General features: G+C 52.8%; 1 protein-coding gene across 1 annotated transcript in view; it reads right to left on the bottom strand.

Annotated features, from left to right (window-relative positions):
- Positions 1-24,959, bottom strand: part of DENND3 (DENN domain containing 3) — a 141,706-nt gene extending 116,747 nt beyond the window's left edge. Inside the window, exon 1 of the mRNA XM_063921193.1 lies at positions 24,636-24,959. Within this exon, the coding sequence (XP_063777263.1) occupies positions 24,636-24,722 (87 nt within the window). The 5' untranslated portion in view covers positions 24,723-24,959. The remainder of the gene's footprint in view (positions 1-24,635) is intronic.
- Positions 24,960-26,922: the final 1,963 nt, after the last annotated feature.

The raw sequence follows: 26,922 nt of genomic DNA, 5'->3' as shown, positions 1-26,922 counted from the left end.
GTCAGTTTAGGAGGGAAAACCTCCCCCCAGCCAGACTGAACGGCACCGTGGGAGTACCCTGCTCTCCCAGATGGGAGAGACAAAGGAGACCGACCACTCCCCACTGTCCATAGGGAACAATGTTAGGTGTGCATGAGACCAGAGCATGCACAGCTCATGGGTAAACATTGATTGGTTGTGCACCACAGGGCGGGCTTACCCCCTGTGGTAAGGGGTCTTGGAGAGGGATAAAAGAAGGGCAGTTGGCCCATAGGAGTGTGTATTGTAACATCTTCTTCTGCTGAAAACATCTTGATTGTATGCTGTTGCCCCTAGCAATAGGGAGGAGCCTTTTTAAAGGTTATTTGAGCAATAAACATCTTTGCCTCAAGAAGACTGCTTCATCTTGTGACCTACAGGGTTAGGCCAAACCTAGCCCCGTTCTCCGGCTGTCCAGGGAATCACCTGACGTCTCCAAGCTCCGCCTTCCGCCAGCTACCGGTAGAGGCCTAGCAAGTGGCTAGTGGGGATTCGTCGACACCACACAGGTGTGGTAAAGCAGTGCGTCGGCACATACAGAGCAGAACCGTGGTTCCAAACGCCACGGCAGGTTAGGAGTTTGGTGGTGGCAGCGAGAATCCGCCCACAGCGCAGTGGGTGGAGTCAGTAACAGGCGGTTACTGACGGTAAGCGGGAATCCCCTATGTGGTCAGGCCTCGTGCGGCTTGACTTTCCATTCTGTGCGCAGTCGACGGGACGCGGCAAGTGGCGAGTGCTTCCGTACGGTACCGTCCTGTCACAGAAATTGGTGGCAGCGGTGGGATCGTCACTATGTTTGTTGGCGCCATTCCCCGGAGTCAAGTTCCAAAACCACCGTTGACATCAGCTACTCCAGCACAGCCCAACCCAGAGAAAAAGACTACAGCTGCTAGACAACTGCCAGCACAGCCAACCACAGCATCAACCAACCCAGAGGAAAAGATCACAGCGGCTAGATCAGTACATCAACCCAGCATGCCTTTTGCCTCTGGTATGCCTACGTCCCCTAGCAACGCAGAGGATGTCGGTTCCAGCTCGTGTGATCCTGTGGGGGTGCCCAATGATGCTCCTGACCCAAGTGGTTTGCCAACTCCGGCGGTGAGTATGAGAAACCACACTGATTTTTCCATGACTGACCCCTACCAGACTGACCCTAGTAGTCCCCACCTAGATCCCCCTGTAGAGTGTCCCAATTTAGGAGAGATTGAGGGCCACAGGCAGGAGTTTAGGGAGGCTCAACTCTCTGACCCATCCCCGAAAGGCATGAGGCGCCACTCTGGCAGCGGCCTTGACAGGGTTGGGGCAGGAAGTTTGACCTGGCGGGAAGGGTTAAGGTACAGGGTAGACAGGAAAGTGGGAGGGGATAGACCAGATAGGGAATGTGTCCAACTGGTCCCCTCAGGGAAAGTTCCTGCGCAACCGCTGTCGGTTGCCAGTGAAACCCCTTTGGACAGTAACCCGGAGACAGACCGTACCCTGAAGTGCCTGACACAGAGCTTACCCTGGTCTGGAATGTCGGATGACGCCCAGACCAAATGGAAGGCTGGTGCCATGCGTTGGCCGCCGGGGCACTCCAGCGTTTGTGTTGTCTTTGGGCCTCTGCCCATAGGAGAACCCTTGCAGCAAGTTGCTGTGGACATAGCAGGTCCCCTGCCTGTGCACAGTAGATCGGGGAAGACACGCAGCCTCCCTGTAGTGGATGCCACACAGGATCCAGAGGCTGGTGGTCCGGCCGCCATCCCTGTGGCACAGGTAGCGGACGAGGAGGAAGGAGTAGGCCTAGGTGACAGGGTAGGTTTCCCGAGTCATAGGTCGACAGAAGAGGATTGGAGGGCAGGTCTGACAGTTAGGGCAGACAGTTGCCAGATAGGTATGACGGAGGTGCAGTGCCTGGGGCACCATGTGGGAGGAGACAGGGGTAGGCCCAACCCAGAGGGGGTGGAGGCAACCAGAGGCTGTCCCCGACCCACATCACCCAGACCGGTACTGACCTTAGAACCTGTAAGGCCCTACGGACATGTTGTCATTGACTTTAGTCCTGTAGTGAACCCCTTGACAGAGATGGCTAGGAAGGGCATTCCCAAGTCAGTGGACTTTGCACCCGCTTGCGAGTTGGCATTCCAGTCATTGAAGGAGGCTCGGGTACCCGCTCCAGTGCTGATGGCGCACATTCTTGACCAGGACTGTGTGTTACGAACTATTGCGCCACTGCACGGACTGGGAGCAGTACCGAGCCAGAAAGAGCCATATGGGCAGGAGCACCCTGTGGCCTGTTTGAGCAGAAAACTGCTATTGTGGGAGGTGGGGTATGCCACAGTTGGGACACCTTGGGTGGCACTTGGTAGGAACCGGCCCCCCACCGTGGTGACTTACCACCTACCTGTTAGGTGGCTGCAACCGACCTTGGGGGAATTGGACAGACTTTTGTGGTGGAGCCTTGAACTTGGACTTCAGGTGGACTATTTGAACATTGTGCACCCACGAAGAGAGGCCCACTACACTATGGATGAACTGTCTAGGCCAGAGCCTACACCCCCCAGGTAGCGTCCCCTTCACCCCAACGGACTGCGGGACCAGGACCCAAATCGTTGGGACATGGGTCCCTGGTTGACCCGCTTGAATGGGGGGGGGAGGAGTGTGGCCGGAGAGCCCCAGCCACGAGGCAAATGGCCGCCTGCGGCACTGAAGGGGTTAACCCCTAGTGCCCGGCGCCATTTTTTAAAGACAAAGGGGCGCTTGGCGCCAAATTTGAATTATGTTGGGCGCTAGGCGCCGTGATGTGTAAAATGTGTAAAAATGTATTTTTAAGTGTGCCGTGGTCCCGGACCTCTCCGGAGACCACGGCAGGGAGGACAGCCCCCGGCGCGCTCAGCAGTGTGTGCGTGCCGGGGGAGAGGAGGCAGCCGCTGACCGCAGGAGTCCGGGAGCTCCGCTCCCGGCAGCAGTCAGTGTAGCCCCGGGCGCACTGGAGTGTGCGCGCCGGGGAGAAGGGTGAGCGCTGCGGCTGGGAGCTCGGCTCCCGCTGCAGTGCTCTCTGTGAGAGCCGCCGCTGGGGGCCGGGAGCTCTGCTCCCAGCGCCTCAGCCCAGCACGGGTGGCCAGCCGCAGCAGCCGGGACGGACGTCCCGGGCTGCTAGCCGGCGAGGGGGGTGCGCTGCAGCCCGGCTCCCCGCCGGACGCTGCAGCGAGGCCACAAGACAGGCGCCGCTCGTGGGGGACCGGGCTAGCCGGCTCCCTAGCGGCGTGGGCACATTAGGCTGCCCAGCAGGATGGTGAGCGCTGAAACAAGCCAGGGTCCCGGCGGCCGGGACAAGTGTCCCGGGCCGCCGGACTTCGGTACAGGGGGGTGCGCCGCTGCGTGCGGCGAGGCCACTGGTTAGTGCCACACTGGGGGGACAGGGAGAGCCAGCTCCCTGGAACCCCAGAGGCAGGAAAGCAGGCTGGAGGATGGGGGAAGCCAGCCCCATACCTCCAGCACTGAGAGGGAGAGCCCTAGCAGCCAGGCTGCAGGGCTAGGGAAGGCACTGCAGTGCCTGAGCATGTAGAGTCTGTGCAAGGCACAGGCTCAGTGTATATTTAGAGGGAAATGTACAGTGTGATTTAAAATGTAATGTATTTAAAGAGAAAGTGCACTTACTTGATTGTGTGTCCCAGGAGGGGGGAATCCATAGCTGTGCAGGCTGATGGATTCTCCCAGACCTTTTCCCCAAAAACGGAATGTTTTCCCATCCAGCCTCACAGTTCCAAGAGGTACAGGGAGAAAGAGAAGCAGCTTAGCTATGAAACAAGCTGAGTGGTTTCTTGGAGCTCCATGGAGATCAGCCGTAGTGCCAAGAAACCTGGACCAGGGAGCCAGGCTGCCCAGCTCTGGAGCCCAAATCCAGGCTGCAGGCAGTGAGAGGGGTCCCGGGCAGGTTTCTGGAAGTCAGTTTAGGAGGGAAAACCTCCCCCCAGCCAGACTGAACGGCACCGTGGGAGTACCCTGCTCTCCCAGATGGGAGAGACAAAGGAGACCGACCACTCCCCACTGTCCATAGGGAACAATGTTAGGTGTGCATGAGACCAGAGCATGCACAGCTCATGGGTAAACATTGATTGGTTGTGCACCACAGGGCGGGCTTACCCCCTGTGGTAAGGGGTCTTGGAGAGGGATAAAAGAAGGGCAGTTGGCCCATAGGAGTGTGTATTGTAACATCTTCTTCTGCTGAAAACATCTTGATTGTATGCTGTTGCCCCTAGCAATAGGGAGGAGCCTTTTTAAAGGTTATTTGAGCAATAAACATCTTTGCCTCAAGAAGACTGCTTCATCTTGTGACCTACAGGGTTAGGCCAAACCTAGCCCCGTTCTCCGGCTGTCCAGGGAAGCACCTGACGTCTCCAAGCTCCGCCTTCCGCCAGCTACCGGTAGAGGCCTAGCAAGTGGCTAGTGGGGATTCGTCGACACCACACAGGTGTGGTAAAGCAGTGCGTCGGCACATACAGAGCAGAACCGTGGTTCCAAACGCCACGGCAGGTTAGGAGTTTGGTGGTGGCAGCGAGAATCCGCCCACAGCGCAGTGGGTGGAGTCAGTAACAGGCGGTTACTGACGGTAAGCGGGAATCCCCTATGTGGTCAGGCCTCGTGCGGCTTGACTTTCCATTCTGTGCGCAGTCGACGGGACGCGGCAAGCGGCGAGTGCTTCCGTACGGTACCGTCCTGTCACATAATGTTTTAGCAATAAATAATTATACAACATTAACTGAATTATCATTGACAATGTACAGTAAGTATATGAACTTTACTTAACATTAATGGGTGATTCAGAGGGGTACACAGAATCGTCCGCGTCTATTGATGTCACAGCGCCTTTGTATGCAGCGGCTGTACGAAATTAGAATAAAGCTTAAGTAAAAAGACGCCCACTGCCAGCTTCTCCGATACACTGCTGCGGCTGAAGGTGCAGCAACAGATCAACTGCATGAACATCAGTCACCTGCGTTACCCCCTCAGGTTACTCAGGACGTCCGGCAAAATCACGCTGCCCAGGCAAGTGAAGCTGTGCCCAAGGACGCAACCACCGGCACGCACAAAAAAAATGGGGCCGACGCGCCTCTATTTTCTGGAACGCAGTTGGTCATCACCCCCAACCGCCAGGCACACGTCAATCAGGCTGCGGCTGTCGGGGCACTGACGCCGCAGGACCAGATCGACACATTCACGCAAATATCGGATGTACGTAAATTTCTACATCAGGCCTGACATGCTTAGAGGCTGGTCCACAGAGGTTCCAGTCACTGCGAGGCAGCTCAGCCCCTCCGTAACATATCCCGTGACCCAAAAACAAGAGAGTGCATCTACTAAACACTGTATTTAAGTACATATAATGGGCACAAGCGATCGCTAGGCTTCTCAGATCTTGCATGTTAATACATAATAAGAACTTACTCACAGGTAATTCTATTTCTCGTAGTCCGTAGTGGATGCTGGGACTCCGTAAGGACCATGGGGAATAGCAGCTCCGCAGGAGACTGGACACAACTAAAAGAAAGCTTTAGTCTAACTGGTGTGCACTGGCTCCTCCCTCTATGACCCTCCTCCAGACCTCAGTTAGGATACTGTGCCCGGAAGAGCTGACACAATAAGGAAGGATTTTGAATCCCGGGTAAGACTCATACCAGCCACACCAATCACACCGTATAACTCGTGATACTATACCCAGTGAACAGTATGATAACAACTGAGCCTCTCAACAGATGGCTCAACAATAACCCTTTAGTTAAACAATAACTATATACAAGTATTGCAGACAATCCGCACTTGGGATGGGCGCCCAGCATCCACTACGGACTACGAGAAATAGACTTACCGGTGAGTAAAATCTTATTTTCTCTGACGTCCTAAGTGGATGCTGGGACTCCGTAAGGACCATGGGGATTATACCAAAGCTCCCAAACGGGCGGGAGAGTGCGGATGACTCTGCAGCACCGAATGAGCAAACTCTAGGTCCTCCTCAGCCAGGGTATCAAACTTCTAGACTCTTATAAAAATGTTTTAACCCGACCAAGTAACAGCTCGGCAAAGTTGTAAAGCCGAGACCCCTCGGGCAGCCGCCCAAGAAGAGCCCACTTTCCTCGTGGAATGGGCTTTTACAGATTTAGGGTGCGGCAGTCCAGCCGCAGAATGTGCAAGTTGAATCGTGCTACAGATCCAGCGAGCAATAGTCTGCTTAGAAGCAGGAGCACCCAGCTTGTTGGGTGCATACAGGAGAAATAGCGAGTCAGTTTTCCTGACTCCAGCCGTCCTGGAAACATATATTTTTCAGGGCCCTGACTACGTCCAGTAACTTGGAATCCTCCAAGTCCCAAGTAGCCGCAGGCACCACAATAGGTTGGTTCACATGAAAAACTGATACCACCTTAGGAAGGAATTGGGAACGAGTCCTCAATTCCGCCTTATCCATATAAAATACAGATAAGGGCTTTTGTATGACAAAGCTGCCAATTCTGATACACGCCTGGCCGACGCCAAGGCCCACAGCATGACCACTTTCCACGTGAGGTATTATAGCTCCACGGATTTAAGTGGCTCAACTTAATGCGACTTCAGGAAATCCAACACCACGTTGAGATCCCACGGTGCCACTGGAGGCACAAACGGGGGCTGACTATGCAGCACTCCCTTAACAAAAGTCTGAACTTCAGGCAGTGAAGCCAGTTCTATTTTGGAAGAAAATCGATAGAGCCAAAATCTGGACCTTAATGGAACCCAATTTTAGGCCCATAGTCACCTCTGACTGTAGGAAGTGCAGAAATCGACCTAGCTGAACTTTCTCCTTTGGGGCCTTCCTGGCCTCACAGCCCGCAACATATTTCCGCCATATGCGGTGATAATGGTTTGCGTTCACTTCTTTTCTAGCTGTAAATAGCGTAGGGATAACTTCCTCCGGAATGCCCTTTTCCTTCAGGATCCGGCGTTCAACCGCCATGCCGTCAAACGCAGCTGCGGTACGTCTTGGAACAGACAGGCCCCCTGCTGCAGCAGGTACTGTCTGAGCGGCAGAGACCATGGGTCCTCTGAGATCATTTCTTGGAGTTCTGGTTACCAAGCTCTTCTTGGCCAACCCGGAACAATGAGTATAGTTCTTACTCCTCTCCTTCTTATTATTCTCATTACCCTGGGTAAGAGAGGCAGAGAAGGGAACACATACACCGACTGGTACACCCACGGTGTTACCAGAGCGTCCACAGCTATCGCCTGAGGGTCCCTTGACCTGGCGCAATATCTTTGTAGCTTTTTGTTGAGGCGGGACGCCATCATGTCCACGTGTGGCCTTTCCCAACGGTGTACAATCATTTGGAAGACTTCTGGATGAAGTCCCCACTCTCCCGGGTGGAGGTCGTGTCTTCTGAGAAAGTCTGCTTCTCAGTTGTCCACTCCGGGAATGAACACTGCTGACAGTGCTAACACATGATTTTCCGCCCATCTGAGAATCCTTGTGGCTTCTGCCATCGCTATCCTGCTTCTTGTGCCGCCCTGTCGGTTTACATGAGCGACCGCCGTGATGTTGTCTGACTGGATCAGCACCGGCCGGTGTTGAAGCAGGGGTCTAGCCTGACTTAGGGCATTGTAAATAGCCCTTAGTTCCAGAATATTTATGTGTAGGGAAGTCTCCTGACTTTTCCATAGCCTTGGAAGTTTCTTCCCTGTGTGACTGCCCCCCAGCCTCGAAGGCTGGCATCCGTGGTCACCAGGACCCAGTCCTGTATGCCGAATCTGCGGCCCCCTAGAAGATGAGCACTCTGCAGCCACCACAACAGCGACACCCTGGCCCTTGGAGACAGGGTTATCCGCCGATGCATCTGAAGATGCGACCCGGACCACTTGTCCAACAGATCCCACTGGAAAATCCTTGCATGGGACCTGGCGAATGGAATTTCTTCGTAAGAAGCTACCATCTTTCCCAGGGCTCGCGTGCATTGATGCACCGACACCTGTATTTGTATTAGGAGGTCTCTGTCTAGAGACGACAACTCCTTGGACTTCTCCTCCGGGAGAAACCCTTTTTATCCTGTTCTGTGTCCAGAACCATACCCAGGAACAGTAGACGCGTCGTAGGAACCAGCTGCGACTTTGGAATATTCAGAAACCAGCCGTGCTGTTGTAGCACTTCCCGAGATAGTGCTACTCCGACGAACAACTGCTCCCTGGACCTCGCCTTTATAAGGAGATCGTCCAAGTACGGGATAATTATTTCGGCCATTACCTTGGTAAATACCTCGGTGCCGGGGACAGACCAACGGCAACGTCTGGAATTGGTAATGACAATCCTGTACCACAATTTTGAGGTACTCCTGGTGAAGAGGGTAAATAGGGACATGCAGGTAAGCATCCTTGATGTCCAGTGATACCATGAAATTCTCCAGGCTTGCAATAATCGCCCTGAGCGATTCCATTTTGAACTTGAACCTTCGTATATAAAAGTGTTCAAGGCTTTCAATTTTAGAATGGGTCTCACCGAACCGTCTGGTTTCGGTACCACAACATTTTGGAATAGTAACCCCGTCCTTGTTGAAGGAGGGGTACCTTGATTTCACCTGCTGGAAGTACAGCTTGTGAATTGCCGCCAGTACTACCTCCCTTTCTCCGAGGGCAGCAGGCAAGGCTGATGTGAGGTACCGGCGAGGGGGAGTCGCCTCGAACTCCAGCCTGTATCCCTGTGATACTATTTGCAGAACCTAGGGATCCACCTGTGGGCAAGCCCACTGGTCCCTGAAGTTCCCGAGACGCGCCCCTACCGCACCTGTCTCCACCTGTGGAGCCCCAGCGTCATGCGGTGGACTCAGAGGAAGCGGGGGAAGATTTTTGATCCTGGGAACTGGCTGTCTGGTGCAGCTTTTTCCTTCTTCCCTTGTCTCTGTGCAGAAAGGAAGCGCCTTTGACCTGCTTGCTTTTCTGAAGCCGAAAGGACTGTACCTGAAAATACGGTGCTTTCTTAGGCTGTGAGGAAACCTGAGGTATAAAATTTTCTTCCCAGCTGTTGCTGTGGATACGAGGTCCCAGAGACCATCCCCAAACAATTCCTCACCCTTATAAGGCAGAATCTCCATGTGCCTTTTACAGGCAGCATCACCTGTCCACTGCCGGGTTTCTAATACCCTCCTTAGAATGGACATTGCATTAATTCTGGATGCCAGCCGGCAAATATCCCTCTGTGCATCCTTCATATATAAGACGACGCCTTTAATATGCTCTATGTTAGCAAAATATTATCCCTGTCTAGGGTATTAATATTATCTGACAGGGTATCAGACCACGCTGCAGCAGCACTATTTATGCTGAGGCAATTGCAGGTCTCAGTATAGAACCTGAGTGTGAATATACAGACTTCAGGATAGCCTCCTGCTTTTTATTAGCAGGCTCCTTCAAGGTGGCCGTATCCTAAGACGGCAGTGCCACCTTTTTTGACGAACGTGTGAGCGCCTTATCCACCCTAGGGGATATCTCCCAACGTGACCTATCCTCTGGCGGGAAAGGGTACGCCATCAGTAACTTTTTAGAAATTACCAGTTTCTTATCGAGGGAACCCACGCTTCTTTACACACTTCATTCGCTCATCTGATGGGGGAACAAAACACTGGCTGCTTTTTCTCCCCAAAAATAAAGCCCCTTTTATGTGGTACTTGGGTTCATGTCAGAAATGTGTAACACATTTTTCATTGGCGAGATCATGTAACGGATGTTCCTAGTGGATTGTGTATATATCTCAACCTCGGCGACACTGGAGTCAGACTCCGTGTCGACATCTGTGTCTGCCATCTGAGGTAACAGGCGTTTTTTTGAGCCCCTGATGGCCTTTGAGACGCCTGGGCAGGCGCGGGCTGAGAAGCCGGCTGTCCCACAGCTGTTACGTCATTCAGCCTTTTATGTAAGTAGTTGACATTGTCGGTTAATACCTTCCACCTATCCATCCACTCTGGTGTCGGCCCCACAGGGGGCGACATCCCATTTATCGGCCTCTGCTCCGCCTCCACATAACCTTCCTCATCCAACATGTCGACACAGCCGTACCGACACACCGCACACACACAGGGAATGCTCTGACTGAGTACAGGACCCCACAAAGTCCTTTGGGGAGACAGAGAGAGAGTATGCCAGCACACACCAGAGCGCTATATAATGCAGGGATTAACACTATAACTGAGTGATTTTTCCCCCAATAGCGGCTTGTATACATATATTGCGCCTAAATTTAGTGCCCCCCCTCTCTTTTTAACCCTTTGAGCCTGAAAACTACAGGGGAGAGCCTGGGGAGCTGTCTTCCAGCTGCACTGTGAAGAAAAAATGGCGCCAGTGTGCTGAGGGAGATAGCCCCGCCCCTTTTTCGGCTGACTTTTCTCCCGCTTTTTTATGGATTCTGGCAGGGGTAATTTATCACATATATAGCCCTGGGACTATATATTGTGATGATTTGCCAGCCAAGGTGTCTTATATTGCCCTCAGGGCGCCCCCCCCCCCCCCCAGCGCCCTGCACCCATCAGTGACCGGAGTGTGAGGTGTGCATGAGGAGCAATGGCGCACAGCTGCAGTGCTGTGCGCTACCTTGTTGAAGACAGAAGTCTTCTGACGCCGATTTTCCGGAACACTTCTTGCTTCTGGCTCTGTAAGGGTGCCGGCGGCGCGGCTACGGGAACGAACACCAAGGTCGGGTCCTGCGGTCGATCCCTCTGGAGCTAATGGTGTCCAGTAGCCTAAGAAGCCCAAACTACCACCTGTTAGGTAGGTTCGCTTCTTCTCCCCTTAGTCCCTCGCTGCAGTGAGTCTGTTGCCAGCAGATCTCACTGTAAAATAAAAAACCTAAATATACTTTCTTTCTAGGAGCTCAGGAGAGCCCCTAGTGTGCATCCAGCTCAGCCGGGCACAAGAATCTAACTGAGGTCTGGAGGAGGGTCATAGTGGGAGGAGCCAGTGCACACCAGGTAGTCCTAAAGCTTTCTTTAGTTGTGCCCAGTCTCCTGAGGAGCCGCTATTCCCCATGGTCCTTACGGAGTCCCAGCATCCACTTAGGACGTCAGAGAAATAGAATTACCGGTGAGTAAATTCTTATTTTCTCTGACGTCCTAAGTGGATGCTGGGACTCCGTAAGGACCATGGGGATTATACCAAAGCTCCCAAACGGGCGGGAGAGTGCGGATGACTCTGCAGCACCGAATGGGCAAACTCTAGGTCCTCCTCAGCCAGGGTGTCAAACTTGTAGAATTTAGCAAACGTGTTTGACCCCGACCAAGTAGCTGCTCGGCAAAGTTGAAGAGCCGAGACCCCACGGGCAGCCGCCCAAGAAGAGCCCACCTTCCTCGTGGAATGGGCTTTTACCGATTTAGGATGCGGCAGTCCAGCCGCAGAATGTGCAAGCTGAATCGTACTACAGATACAGCGAGCAATAGTCTGCTTTGAAGCAGGTGCACCCAACTTGCGGGGCGCATACAGGATAAATAGCGAGTCAGTCTTTCTGACTCCAGCTGTCCTGGAAACATAAATTTTCAGGGCCCTGACTACGTCCAACAACTTGGAAGCCTCCAAGTCTTTAGTAGCCGCAGGCACCACGATAGGTTGGTTCAGATGAAAGGCTGATACCACCTTAGGGAGAAATTGGGGACGAGTCCTCAATTCTGCCCTATCCATATGGAAAATCAGATAAGGGCTTTTACATGACAAAGCCGCCAATTCTGATACACGCCTGGCCGAAGCCAAGGCCAACAACATGACCACTTTCCACGTGAGATACTTCAATTCCACGGTTTTAAGTGGCTCAAACCAATGTGACTTTAGGAAATCCAACACCACGTTGAGATCCCAAGGTGCCACTGGAGGCACAAAAGGGGGCTGAATATGCAGCACTCCCTTAACAAAAGTTTGAACTTCAGGTAGTGAAGCCAGTTCTCTCTGGAAGAAAATCGATAGAGCCGAAATCTGGACCTTAATGGAACCCAATTTTAGGCCCATAGTCACCCCTGACTGTAGGAAGTGCAGGAAACGGCCCAGCTGAAATTCCTCCGTTGGGGCCTTCCTGGCCTTACACCACGCAACATATTTTCGCCATATGCGGTGATAATAGTTTGCGGTTACTTCTTTCCTAGCTTTAATCAGCGTAGGAATGACTTCCTCCGGAATGCCCTTTTTCTTCAGGATCCGATGTTCAACCGCCATGCCGTCAAACGCAGCTGCGGTAAGTCTTGAAACAGACAGGGCCCCTGCTGCAGCAGGTCCTGTCTGAGCGGCAGAGGCCATGGGTCCTCTGAGATCATTTCTTGAAGTTCCGGGTACCAAGCTCTTCTTGGCCAATCCGGAACAATGAGTATAGTTCTTACTCCTCTTCAACTTATTATCCTCAGTACCTTTGGTATGAGAGGAAGAGGAGGGAACACATAAACCGACCGGTACACCCACGGTGTCACTAGAGCGTCCACAGCTATCGCCTGCGGGTCTCTTGACCTGGCGCAATATCTTTCTAGCTTTTTGTTTAGGCGGGACGCCATCATGTCCACCTGTGGCCTTTCCCAACGGTTTACAACCAGTTGGAAAACTTCTGGATGAAGTCCCCACTCTCCCGGGTGGAGGTCGTGCCTGCTGAGGAAGTCTGCTTCCCAGTTGTCCACTCCCGGAATGAACACTGCTGACAGTGCTAACACGTGATTTTCCGCCCATCGGAGAATCCTTGTGGCTTCTGCCGTCCTGCTTCTCGTGCCGCCCTGTCGGTTTACATGGGCGACTGCCGTGATGTTGTCTGACTGGATCAGTACCGGCTGGTTTTGAAGCAGGGGTTTTGCCTGACTTAGGGCATTGTAAATGGCCCTCAGTTCCAGAATATTTATGTGTAGGGAAGTCTCCTGACTTGACCATAGTCCTTGGAAGTTTCTTCCCTGTGTGACTGCCCCCCAGCCTCTAAGGCTGGCATCCGTGGTCACCAGGACCCAGTCCTGTATGCCGAATCTGCGGCCCTCTTGAAGATGAGCACTTTGCAGCCACCACAGCAGAGACACCCTGGTCCTTGGAGACAGGGTTATCAGCCGATGCATCTGAAGATGCGATGCGGACCACTTGTCCAACAGGTCCTACTGAAAGGTTCTTGCATGGAACCTGCCGAATGGAATTGCTTCGTAGGAAGCTACCATCTTTCCCAGGATCCGCGTGCAGTGATGCACCGACACCTGTTTTGGTTTTAGGAGGCCTCTGACTAGAGATGACAGCTCCTTGGCCTTCTCCTCCTGGAGAAACACTTTTTTCTGTTCTGTGTCCAGAACCATCCCCAGGAACAGTAGACGTGTCGTAGGGACCAGCTGTGACTTTGGAATATTTAGAATCCAGCCGTGCTGTTGTAGCACCTCCCGAGATAGTGCTACCCCGACTAACAACTGCTCCCTGGACCTCGCCTTTATCAGGAGATCGTCCAAGTACGGGATAATTAAAACTCCCTTCCTTCGAAGGAGTATCATCATTTCGGCCATTACCTTGGTAAAGACCCTCGGAGCCGTGGATAGACCGAACGGCAACGTCTGGAATTGGTAATGACAATCCTGTACCATAAATCTGAGGTACTCCTGGTGAGGACGGTAAATGGGGACATGCAGGTAAGCATCCTTGATGTCCAGTGATACCATGTAATCCCCCTCGTCCAGGCTTGCAATAACCGCCCTGAGCGATTCCATCTTGAACTTGAATTTTTTTATATATGTGTTCAAGGATTTCAAATTTAAAATGGGTCTCCCCGAACTGTCCGGTTTCGGTACCACAAACATTGTGGCATAGTAACCCCGTCCTTGTTGAAGTAGGGGCACCTTGACTATCACCTGCTGGGAATACAGCTTGTGAATTGCCTCTAGCACTGCCTCCCTGCCTGAGGGAGTTGTTGGCAAGGCAGATTTGAGGAAACGGCGGGGGGGAGACGTCTCGAATTCCAGCTTGTACCCCTGAGATACTACTTAAAAGATCCAGGGATCCACCCGTGAGCGAGCCCACTGATTGCTGACATTTTTGAGACGGGCCCCCACCGTACCTGGCTCCGCCTGTGGAGCCCCAGCGTCATGCGGTGGACTTAGAGGAAGCGGGGGAGGACTTTTGCTCCTGGGAACTGGCTGTATGCTGCAGCTTTTTCCCTCTACCTCTGCCTCTGGGCAGAAAGGACGCGCCTTTAACCCGCTTGCCCTTATGGGGCCGAAAGGACTGTACCTGATAATACGGTGCTTTCTTTGGCTGTGAGGGAACATGGGGTAAAAATGCAGACTTCCCAGCAGTTGCTGTGGAAACTAGGTCCGAGAGACCATCCCCGAACAACTCCTCACCTTTATAAGGCAAAACTTCCATGTGCCTTTTTGAGTCTGCATCACCTGTCCACTGCCGAGTCCATAACCCTCTCCTGGCAGAAATGGACATTGCACTTATTTTAGATGCCAGCCGGCAAATATCCCTCTGTGCATCTCTCATGTATAAAAGTGCGTCTTTAATATGCTCTACGGTTAGCAATATAGTGTCCCTGTCTAGGGTATCAATATTTTTCGACAGGGAATCTAACCACGCAGCTGCAGCACTGCACATCCATGCTGAAGCAATAGCTGGTCTCAGTATAATACCTGTGTGTGTATATACAGACTTCAGGATAGCCTCCTGCTTTCTATCAGCAGGTTCCTTTAGGGCGGCTGTATCCGGAGACGGTAGTGCCACCTTCTTTGACAAGCGTGTAAGCGCTTTATCCACCCTAGGGGATGTTTCCCAACGTGACCTATCCTCTGGCGGGAAAGGGTATGTCATTAGTAACCTTTTAGAAATTACTAGTTTCTTATCGGGGGAAGCCCACGCTTCTTCACACACTTCATTTAACTCCTCAGATGGAGGAAAAACTACTGGTAGTTTTTTCTCTCCAAACATAATACCCTTTTTTTGTGCTACCGGGGGTAACATCAGAAATGTGCAACACATTTTTCATTGCCTCAATCATGTAACGTGTGGCCCTATTGGAAGTTACATTAGTCTCATCGTCGTCGACACTGGAGTCAGTATCCGTGTCAACATCTGTGTCTGCCATCTGAGGTAGCGGGCGTTTTAGAGCCCCTGATGGCTTTTGAGATGCCTGGGCAGGCACAGGCTGAGAAGCCGGCTGTCCCATATTTGGTATGTCGTCAAACCTTTTATGTAAGGAGTCGACACTGTCACGTAGTTCCTTCCACATAACCATCCACTCAGGTGTCGGCCCCGCAGGGGGTGACATCACATTTATAGGCATCTGCTCCGCCTCCACATAAGCCTCCTCATCAAACATGTCGACACAGCCGTACCGACACACCGCACACACACAGGGAATGCTCTGACAGAGGACAGGACCCCACAAAGCCCTTTGGGGAGACAGAGAGAGAGTATGCCAGCACACACCTGAGCGCTATAATAATACAGGGATTAACTGAATTATTTCCCCCAATAGCTGCTATATAAGTTACACTGCGCCTAAATTTAGTGCCCCCCCTCTCTTTTTTACCCTTTGTAGCTTGATACTGCAGGGGAGAGCCTGGGAGCGATCCTTCCAGCGGAGCTGTGAGGGAGAAATGGCGCCAGTGTGCTGAGGGAGTTAGCCCCGCCCCTTTTCCGGCGGACTTCTCCCGCTTTTTTCAGGAATTCTGGCAGGGGTAATTTATCACATATATAGCCTCTAGGACTATATATTGTGATGATTTTGCCAGGCAAGGTGTTTATATTGCTGCTCAGGGCGCCCCCCCCAGCGCCCTGCACCCATCAGTGACCGGAGTGTGGGGTGTACATGAGGAGCAATGGCGCACAGCTGCAGTGCTGTGCGCTACCTTGTTGAAGACCAAGGTCTTCTGCCGCCGATTTTCCGGACCACTTCTTGCTCCTGGCTCTGTAAGGGGGACGGCGGCGCGGCTCCGGGACCGAACGATCGAGGTCGGGTCCTGCGTTCGATCCCTCTTGGAGCTAATGGTGTCCAGTAGCCTAAGAAGCCCAAACTATCTCCAGTCAGGTAGGTTCGCTTCTCTCCCCTTAGTCCCTCGTAGCAGTGAGTCTGTTGCCAGCAGGTCTCACTGAAAATAAAAAACCTAAATATACTTTCTTTTCTAGGAGCTCAGGAGAGCCCCTAGTGTGCATCCAGCTCAGCCGGGCACAAGATTCTAAAGTCCCATACACACTGGTCGATGTATCGGCCGTTCTCTTGAACGGCCGATACATCGCGGGTCCGTCGGCCAGTGTGTACGGGCGATACGTCTGTGAACTCCGTCGTTCACAGACGTATCGCGTCGGCCGCGCAGCACAGCCGACAGCCAATATATCTAACGATATATTGGCCCGTCGCTGTGTGTGTACGGGGCGGTCGTCCAACCGCCCGTACACATGCTGCGGCGGCCGGCGGTGATTGACAGGTGAACTGGGCGGCCGCGAGCGCCCCGCCCGCCCAGTTCATGACGTCAGTCCCCCGACGGATCGGGCTGTGTGTATGCACAACACACTGCCCGATCCGTACATAGATATATCTGCAGATCAATTGATCTGCAGATATATCTAATAGTGTGTACCCTCCTTAACTGAAGTCTGGAGGATGGTCATAGTGGGAGGAGCCAGTGCACACCAGTTAGACTAAAGCTTTCTTTTAGTTGTGCCCAGTCTCCTGCGGAGCCGCTATTCCCCATGGTCCTTACGGAGTCCCAGCATCCACTTAGGACGTCAGAGAAAGGGGGTTATTCAGAGTTGTTAGCAAACCAAAAAAAGTTAGCAACTGAGCAAAACCAGGTTGCACTGCAGGTGGGGAAGATGTAAAGGCCCGCTATGTCGCCCACTCCCCACCCCTCACAGCGATGTATGGGATCGGCAGCCGGTTCCCCCGATCTTTTGAACATACGGTAAGATCAGGGGAAGCAACGGACGTCCTCACGGCCCAGATCGTTGGACAAATCTTTCCTTGTGTATGCACCTTAACATGTGCATAGAGTTAGATTTGGGTGGGGTGTGTTCAAACAGAAATCTAAATTGCAGTGTAAGAATAAAGCAGCCAGTATTTACCCTGCACAGAAACAATATAACCCACCCAAATCTAACTCTCTCTGCACATGTTACATCTGCCCCACCTGCAGTGCAAAATGGTTTTACCCAATGCTAACTTTTTTGGTTTGCTAACAACTCTAAATAACTCCCATAGTCAGTAAATAAGCTGTGTACGCAAAATCGGAAAGAACACCTAAAACAACGTTCGTTTAAGATGCATTTTAGTAATATGCTTTTAATGCATCCTCCATATACTTTTACCAATACAATCTACAGAAAGTACAGAGCATGTCAGGTGATGCCACATTCTAAAACAACATAGGCCACCAAATTAAATAGGTTGTGCATTTTTGGTTACTTTAGGCCCCACTGATGAAATCCCCGGCACAGGGGATGAAACGCGTCAGCTGAACACTTTCTCACCCCCAGAAGTCCACTATATGCCACAAATAGGGCAGCTGGTACTCTTTGTTTCCAAGCCTGCATACTGTAGCCCAGACTACGAGCGGTAGATGTGATCCTCACAGAGTCACACCGGCTAAAGATTTAATGCTTGTCCGAGTGTTTGTCCTGATTTTTTTCTAATGTCTGATGTTTTGATCAATTTTAAAGGAGTATTACACAGGAAAAAGATCTAATAAATGCAGGGAACTAAAACCATGGTGTCCTGTTCTGCAGACAGCAATGTACGGTCACAAAACAAGCACGCACATCGCTGCCCTGCTGGGCGCTCTCTCACCTCTCCCGCTCCAGAACTACATGGTTGCATGTCTCTGCCGGCGGCCGCGGGCCATTGTCCATCTCCTCTCTCAGCGACTGCGGTGATCGGTGTCCCAAGTGGAGGCATCTTATGTTATGTCATGTGACTGCAGGAGCACCAATGGAGTAGGAAGGAAGTTGCATCACTGGCGAACAGCCAATCATCTGAGACCCAGGGGTATAAAGATCCTTCAGTGGCACTTCCTGTTGCCAGTGCTTTGTTGACTACAGACCTACTGAGACCTCTGGGCATATAGCAGCAGCACCCTGCACCCTGGGCAAAAGTGGGCATCATGGAAAAGTAGCCCGATCGAAATCACTGCGAGTCAAGGAGGACACAAATGTTTCTCTTCCGTTTGCCAAGATAGACAAGCCTTTTAGGAGAACGTTCTATGGACAGACAGGTCAAAAGGTGGATATTTTTGGACAAGGTAGACATGCATTGTCTATAGCATATAGAAAAGACAGTATGCCACAGTTAGACCATACCAACAGAAATAAATGGGGTTAGTAGTGGTATGCCCTAAGACCTGAGTGACTTGCTGTAATTGCAGTAACCATGAACCATTGGGAAGGAAGTGTCGGCGTTCGGGATGCTGGCGGTCAGAAGACTGACCGCGGGATCCCGATGATTAGAATTCCAACATGGGTAAGGTAAGTATATCTACCTTACCCCAATGCCCCCTTACCCTAACCCCCCCCGGGGTGCCTAAACCTGACCGGATCCCACCATGAATTCTGGTCTGTATCAGAAAAGTCTTAAGAAGAAAGTCCAGCTACCCACCCAGGAGACGTAGCTCAATACTAGCTTGGTCAGGCAACAAGACAATAATCCAAAACATATGTCCGAAACGCTGAAAGGAAACGTAACTAAACCTAGACCTAAGGTTAGACCTAGACCTACAGCAGGCAGTTCTAAACGGAGGAGGAGTGGACTACAATTCCACCACACCGATGTGAAAGAGAGATAATGAATTATAGGGAGGGGGACAAATACCATTTCACAGCACTGTACAGCTCCCGCTCACAAAACGATTAACAATTTCTTATATAGCGCAGTATATTCCGTTGCGCTTTACAATTGGAAACAACAGTGATAGAACAAAACAGTCCTAGAGGTAGGAAGGCCCTGCTCGCAAGCTTACACTCTACAGAACTAGGCATTGATACACAAGGATAGGTAAACCATCCTAGTATGAGATCTACAGAACGTATCCTAGTTGCAGTTTACCTTCAACACATACCCAGAGGGTGTCCTCATGTAAGTGTCAGGGCGAGATCAGTATGTTTTTTATTTTATTTTTTACTAAGAAAGTTTGCCGGAAAACTCCTTGTTGCGCCAGATACCTGCATGTGACAGCGGCCACAGGAATTTCCTGCTTGAATGATGGCGTCTGAGACTAGCGCAGGCCAGAGTTACCTAAGGGCCAGCAGATGAGTAAACAGGTTCTGGGAAATCTCCATGATTGTGAAACGAGGCCCTGCATGCCTCATGCCTCGTGTCTCAGTTATACAGAGCGGCTGCAGATTGATACCTCGGGAGCACTACTCACTCCTTGGATTGCAGGAACACTGCTCTGTAAAACATGGTGGTAATGATTAATAGGTGACTCCACCTGACTCAGATCCAGTCTGGAGAAAGAAACCACCGTCCTGTGTCTAAGATCCTCTTTCCGCACCGTCACGTGCGTAGCGAGTAATCCGCAAGGTGTACAACGGTTTATTGAAGCCTTATACATATTTAATTGCCTGTGTTTGTTTAGCGGGCAAGCTGCATGACATCAGGGCTAAGGCGACAGGCCAGCAGCTGTTGGGGATGATACACAACACCACCGGCCTTCAGGAGACATAAAAGAAGATCATTCATGTATCAGGTATGCTTCATAGTTGCCTTAAGATGCGGGCAGGCTGTAATGTGCAAATATGCATAAAACATACTGAAAATGCCATTCCACATCAAGCAGCCTTACATAAATGAGACACTGTTTCCTTGGCTGTCCTCCTTTCCAAGCACGCTCTCTCTCTCTCTCTCTCTCTCTCTGTGGGCCTGAGTCAGAGTCTGAAGAAGTGGAGCGATTTTTCTTCTCCTGTGCATCCAGATAGCATCTGCAGAGTCAGAGAAGCAACAGAAGCACACAGGAGACGCACGGTCCCAAAACCGGCAAAAGACGCACCTGAGGGACTTAGAATCGGTCTCTACACGGGATCCGGTCTGAAGATCGACAATGTTTAGGTCGACCACTATAGGTCGACCGTCACTAGGTCAACATGGATGGAAGGTCGACAGGGTTTCTAGGTCGACATGAGTTTCACATTTTATTTATTTTTTCATACTTAACGATCCACGTGGACTACGACTGGAACGGTAAAGTGTGCCGAGCGAAGCGGTAGCGGAGCGAAGGCACCATGCCCGAAGCATGGCGAGCGAAGCGAGCCATGCGAGGGGACGCGGTGCACTAATTTGGGATCCCGGTCACTCTACGAAGAAAACGACACCAAAAAAAAAAAAAATTCCTCATGTCGACCTTTAGACCTGTCGACCTAGCACATGTCGACCTAGAAACCCTGTCGACCTTCCATCCATGTCGACCTAGTGACTGTCGACCTATAGTGGTCGATCTAAACATTGTCGACCTAGATACGGTCGATAAAACGAACCCCACCCCTCTACACATCCCCCTAACCCCATTAGTCTTCTACCTCCAACACAGATCCCCTCCTCCCCTATCTATCCATTAACAACACTACCCTTACCTCTGTGGTTCCACAATAACACTGCTTGGACATCATTCTCGACATCCCACCTCCTATCCGGTCCCTCTCCCAATCACGCCGCATCCATCTGTGTAACATCTCCAGGATCAGACGCAGGACCTCTCACCCTGGACGCAGGACGAACGGTGTAATGGTTAGCATCACTGCCTCAGTGCACTGAGGTCATGGGTTCGATCCCCACCATGGCCCTAACTGTGTGGAGTTTGTATATTCTCCCCGTGCTTGCGTGGCTACTCCGGTTTCTCCCCACAGTCCAAAAATATACTGGTAGGTTAACTGGCTCCCCACATAAATGAACCCTAGTGTGTGTACATGAGCAGATAAGATGGGCCAAGAGGTTCTCATCCGCCGTCACATTCTATGCTTCTCACTAAGGGGTACATTTACTAAGATGGGAGTTTATTTAAGATGGGATGTTGCCCACAGCAACCAACCAGATTCTACTTCTCATTTATCTAGCACCTTGTAGACGAGAATACCTGGATTCTGAATGGTTGCTATGGGCAACATCCCATCTTAAATAGAACTCCCATCTTAGTAAATTTACCCCTAAGCCTCTCATCCGCTTGCTTGTCACTTCTCGCCTGGACTATTGCAACCTCTTCCTGCCAGCAAAACTGCAAAACCATAACTTCGCCTTGTACATCAACTAAACAGTGTCTGAGCACCAGCTTCAGTAGACCAGGGCGACCGCAATGATAGAATGGGCGGGATTCAAATGTTTTATTGCCCCCGATCTCCCTCCTAAAGTGCCGGGAGATTGCGGGGTGATATTCTATTGACCCCCGTTATCGCGCTGATCGCGCCCATAAGAGACCCAGACAGCACAGAGGGGAGCACTGAGCTGACAGCAGAGGGGGGGGGGCGGCACTGAGCCGACAGCAAAGAGGGGGGCACTGCGCAGGCAGCAAAGAGGGGGGCACTGCGCAGGCAGCAAAGAGGGGGGGCACTGCGCAGAGTGGGCAGAGGGAGGTACAGCGCAGAGGGGTGCAGAGGCGCAGAGGGGTGCATAGTGCAGAGGGGCACCATGCAGACAGCAGAGGGGGGCACAGCGGAGGGAAGGGCACAGTGGAGAGGACAGACGGGGGCACACCTGGGGGTGGCGAGCTGAAATGCTGATATCGCACCCATCGGCAGCAACATTTGAATACTGCCGGCGGGGAGCGATGGGGGCGGGAGGAAGGGGCAGAAGATTTGAATCCCGCCCAAAGTGATAAATAAGGGCAGGGGGATTCCTGCACAGACTGCGGCGTCAGCTTCTTGGAAGTGCAGATAAGCCACCATTGTCTTTGTATCCAGTACACGATTCATAAACCAGTCAGTGATAGAGGATGTAACCATCACCCCAGCTTCCCTATCAAACCTTCCCAGACCTTACAAGTTGTGGTGTACAGACCACCGCAGCCGCAGAGAACATGTCCTCACACGTGCATTGCATGGCGTTTCCCCATTTAGCCCCTTCCTCCCAAAAAATCCCACGTCTTATTTTTCCACCCCTGTGGTTCCTCTTTTAGAGCTGTTCCATTCCCTCCAAGACAAATGGAAATGATAACAGAAATATTATACTAGAAATAAATTTGGAAGAAATACCTAAGACGTTGCTATAGGTTACAGCAAAACCAAGTGTCCTCTGCTGACCCAGATCACTTAACATTACACCTTGTGGAATAATACAAGTAAGATAAGAGTGTTTGTTCAGCGGTCACTAACTGCCAAGGTCAGCTACAATGCCGAGTATGGAAGGTGCACAGATCTATCCGGGGGGAGGAGAGTGGTGCGGCCACCGTTAGTGGCTCTCTATACCTGTGACAGTATATGAAGCATCCAATGCACATAGGGGGTCATTCTGACCCGATCGCACACTGCAGTTTATCGTAGCGGTGCGATCGGGTCAGTACTGCGCAGTTCGCCGGCGCATGCGAGACGACCGAAGTTGCCTAGCGATCGCCTCTACCTGATTGACAGGCAGAGGCGGCCGCTGGGCGGGAGGGGGGCTGGACGTTTAGGGCGCGCGCGGTCCGGCCAACGCAGGGGTGGCCGGGCCGTTGGGGGGGCAGGCTGCAGTGGATGCGCGACGTCACGCGCAGCCGCTGCGACCCGGGCAGTGAAGAGGTTCTCCCGGCCAGCTGCAGGAGCTGCACTGGCCAGGAGGTACTCCTGAAATGCAAAAGCATCGTCACTGTGTGATGCTTTTGCACTTCTGCAGGGGGGTCGGCACTGACATGCGGGACGGACTAGCCGTGTGCTGGGCGTCCCCCGGATGTCTGAGTGCAGCTACAATCAACTCAGAATGACCCCCATTATTCAGAAGGATCAGTAGTAAAAGATACACTCACTGACCGTTCTTCATTCCAGGTGCCATGTGCAAGAACGCCCGCACAATGTACAGCTCATAGTGGATCTTCACCATCAAATTGTGCCCTATGAAAACTATGCAATGCCCAATGCCAGCGACCCCGAACCTTCCCTCGCCCACAGCCGGCCAATGCCCTGGATCCAGGTATGCACCAGACATTGTAGTTAGGGCATGCGAGTGGCACAATTGGGCAGCAATGCACAACCAACAGGTATAGCTATATAACTTATATAGGACCTATAATGCTGCACTCGTCGCCTTGCATTGTATAGCAGAGCTCCTCACAGTGATTACGCGGAGGCCATATTTGTGGGGATAACGATAGGTGCTGGAGCACCCGCAATGTGTGCGCTGCCGCTAGCTATGTATATGTATGGACTGCCATTGTTTTTATCATAGGGGGTTTGGGGACTCGGGCACCCCAATATATATATTTTTTGAAAGTATCTGTAACTGCCCATATCAAGTGCTGCTGGTGCTAATATGATGACACAGTGGTTACTCTCCAGTACCTTGGGCCTAATTCAGAGTTGAGAACAGCTGCAAATTTGTTAGCAGTTGGGCAAAACCATTCTCCACTGCAGGGGGGGGCAGATGTAACATGTGCAGAGAGAGTTAGATTTGGGTGGGGTGTGTTCAAACTGAAAACGAAATTGCAGTGTAAAAATAAAGCAGCCAGTATTTACCCTGCACAGAAACAAAACAACCCACCCAAATCTAACTCTCTCTGCACATGTTATATCTGCCTCCCCCTGCGGTGCACATGGTTTTGCCCATCTGCTAACAAATTTGCTGCTACGATCAACTCTGATTACCCCCCTAGTGTCATCATCTGCTGCTCAGTAAGCAGAGGGGGGCTACCGCGCAAAGAGGGAAGCACCGCAGAAAGCAAAGAGGGAGGCACAGAGCAGAGGGGGCACTACGCAGAGAGCAAAGTGGGGGGCACTACGCAGTGAGAAGAGGGAGCACTGAGCAGAAAGCAAAGTGGGGGGCACTGAGCAGACAGCAAAGAGGGGGGCACTGCGCAGACAGCAAAGAGGGGGGCACTGCGCAGACAGCAAAGAGGGGGGTACAGCGCAAACAGCAAAGAGGGGGGTACAGCGCAGAGGGGGCCCAGCGCAGTGGGGCACTGTGCAGACAGCAAAGGGGGCAAGAGCAGAGATGGAAGCCTCGCAGAGAGCAAAGAGGTAGGCACTATGCACAGAGTTGAGGGGGCACTACACAGAGAGCAAATAGGGGGGCACTATGCAGAGAGAATAGGGGGGCACTGTGCAGACAGCAAAGAGAGGGGCACTGAGCAGACAGCAAAGAGGGGGGCCAGCGCAGAGGGGGGCACAGCACAGAGGGCAGAGAGGGGCACAAGGGGGCAAACCACAGAGGGGGGCACAGGACCACACAGAGAGCAGAGGGGGCCCCGTGCAGAGAGGGGCACTGTGCAAACAGCAAAGAGGGGGGCACAGCACAGAAGGCACAGGGGAGCACAGAGGGCAGAAGGGGGCACAGCGCAGAGGGGGTCACCGCACAGAGAGCAGAGTGGGACACCGCACAGAGGGCAGCACAGCGCAGAGTGGGGCACTATGAGGGATATACTGTATGGGGCACTATACAGTGAGGTAAGGCAGACAGCAGGGATTGGGGAATGATGCCCCGGAATAAGGTGACTGGCAGGGGCTGGTGGCATTGTTTGGTATCACAGTCACCCTGCACCCACCTTGTCTATCTCCCGGACCTTCTCCACGGGGGCGCCCACCAGGACGCAGACCTCCAGGAGCCCGGAGGGCAGCGGGGTGTCCTCCATCTCCGGGGGTGGTGCAGACCACAGCGGGCATCACGGACACATGAATCTCCCCCGGTGCGCTGTGCTGCTGGCCGGGGCTCCGGTGTGTGTGGCGGGGGCGCCGCGGGGCTGGGTGACGGCTGCCCGGGCTCTCCTCCTCCTCCACTGCTGCCGCTGGCTGGTTGGGAGGGCGGGGGCAGACGCCCGGGCATCGCTTCCTGGTGACCGTCACCTCCCCCGGAGCCTCCCCTGTCCGCCCTATCCCTCCTACCCCGCCCTCCCCGGGGCATCCCGGGCTGTTGACATGGGTCGGGGAAGGTAATAGTGTGAAGGGGACTCTGGGGTAATATCATGTGGGGGCCGGTGTGAAGGGGACTCTGGGGTAATGTCATGTGGGGGCTGGTGTGAGGGGTACTCGGGTAATATCATGTGGGGGCCGGTGTGAGGAGGACTCTGGGGTAATGTCATGTGGGGGCTGGTGTGAGGGGTAATATCATGTGGAGGCCGGTGTGAGGAGGACTCCGGGGTAATGTCATGTGGGGGCCGGTGTGAGGGGTACTCTGGGGTAATATCATGTGGGGGCCGGTGTGAGGGGGACTCCGAGGTAATGTCATGTGGGGGCCGGTGTGAGGGGTACTCTGGGGTAATATCATGTGGGGGCCGGTATGAGGGGGACTCCGGGGTAATGTCACGTGGAGGCCGGTGTGAGGGGTACTCTGGGGTAATATCATGTGGGGGCCGGTGTGAGGGGGACTCTGGGGTAATATCATGTGGGGGCCGGTGTGAGGGGGACTCTGGGGTAATGTCATGTGGGGGCCGGTGTGAGGGGGACTCCGGGCTAATATCATGTGGAGGCCGGTGTGAGGGGTACTCTGGGGTAATGTCATGTGGAGGCCGGTGTGAGGACAACCGTGGGGTAATGTCATGTGGGGACCGGTGTGAGGGGTACTCTGGGGTAATATCATGTGGGGGCCGGTGTGAGGGGTACTCTGAGGTAATGTCATGTGGAGGCTGGTGTGAGGGGGACTCCGGGGTAATGTCATGAGGGGGCCGGTGTGAGGAGGACTCCGGGGTAATGTCATGTGGGGGCCGGTGTGAGGGGGACTCCGCTGTAATGTCATGTGGAGGCTGGTGTGAGGGGGACTCCGGGGTAATGTCATGAGGGGGCCGGTGTGAGGAGGCCTCCGGGGTAATGTCATGTGGGGACCGGTGTGAGGGGTACTCTGGGGTAATATCATGTGGGGGCCGGTGTGAGGGGGACTCCGGGGTAATGTCATGTGGGGCCGGTGTGAGGGGTAATCTGGGATAATATCATGTGGAGGCTGGTGTGAGGAGGACTCCGGGGTAATGTCATGTGGGGCCGGTGTGAGGGGGCTCAGGGGTAATGTCGTGGGGACCGGTGTGAGGGGTAATCTGGGATAATATCATGTGGAGGCTGGTGTGAGGAGGACTCCGGGGTAATGTCATGTGGGGACGGTGTGAGGGGGCTCAGGGGTAATGTCATGTGGGGACCGGTGTGAGGGGTAATCTGGGGTAATATCATGTGGAGGCTGGTGTGAGGAGGACTCCGGGGTAATGTCATGTGGGGACTGTGGGATTGTTATGTGGCTACTTTGGGATTAATGTTACGTGAGGATTTTTGGATTAATGTTACGTGAGGACTGGTGTGGGGCCTGTGGAACTAATGTTACGTGAGGACTGGTGTGGGGCCTGTGGAACTAATGTTACGTGGGGACTGGTGTGGGGCCTGTGGAACTAATGTTACGTGAGGACTGGTGTGGGGCCTGTGGAACTAATGTTACGTGGGTACTGGTGTGGGGCCTGTGGAAGTAATGTTACGTGAGGACTGGTGTGGGGCCTGTGGAACTAATGTTACGTGGGGACTGGTGTGGGGCCTGTGGAACTAATGTTACGTGAGGACTGGTGTGGGGCCTGTGGAACTAATGTTACGTGGGTACTGGTGTGGGGCCTGTGGAAGTAATGTTACGTGGGGACTGGTGTGGGGCCTGTGGGATTAATGTTACGTGGGGACTGGTGTGGGGCCTGTGGAACTAATGTTACGTGGGGACTGGTGTGGGGCCTGTGGAACTAATGTTACGTGGGGACTGGTGTGGGGCCTGTGGAACTAATGTTACGTGAGGACTGGTGTGGGGCCTGTGGAACTAATGTTACGTGGGGACTGGTGTGGGGCCTGTGGGATTAATGTTACGTGGGGACTGGT

Source organism: Pseudophryne corroboree, chromosome 5 (genome assembly GCF_028390025.1).
Source record: "Pseudophryne corroboree isolate aPseCor3 chromosome 5, aPseCor3.hap2, whole genome shotgun sequence".
Lineage (NCBI taxonomy): Eukaryota > Metazoa > Chordata > Amphibia > Anura > Myobatrachidae > Pseudophryne > Pseudophryne corroboree.
This window is presented reverse-complemented; position numbering and strand designations above follow the sequence as displayed.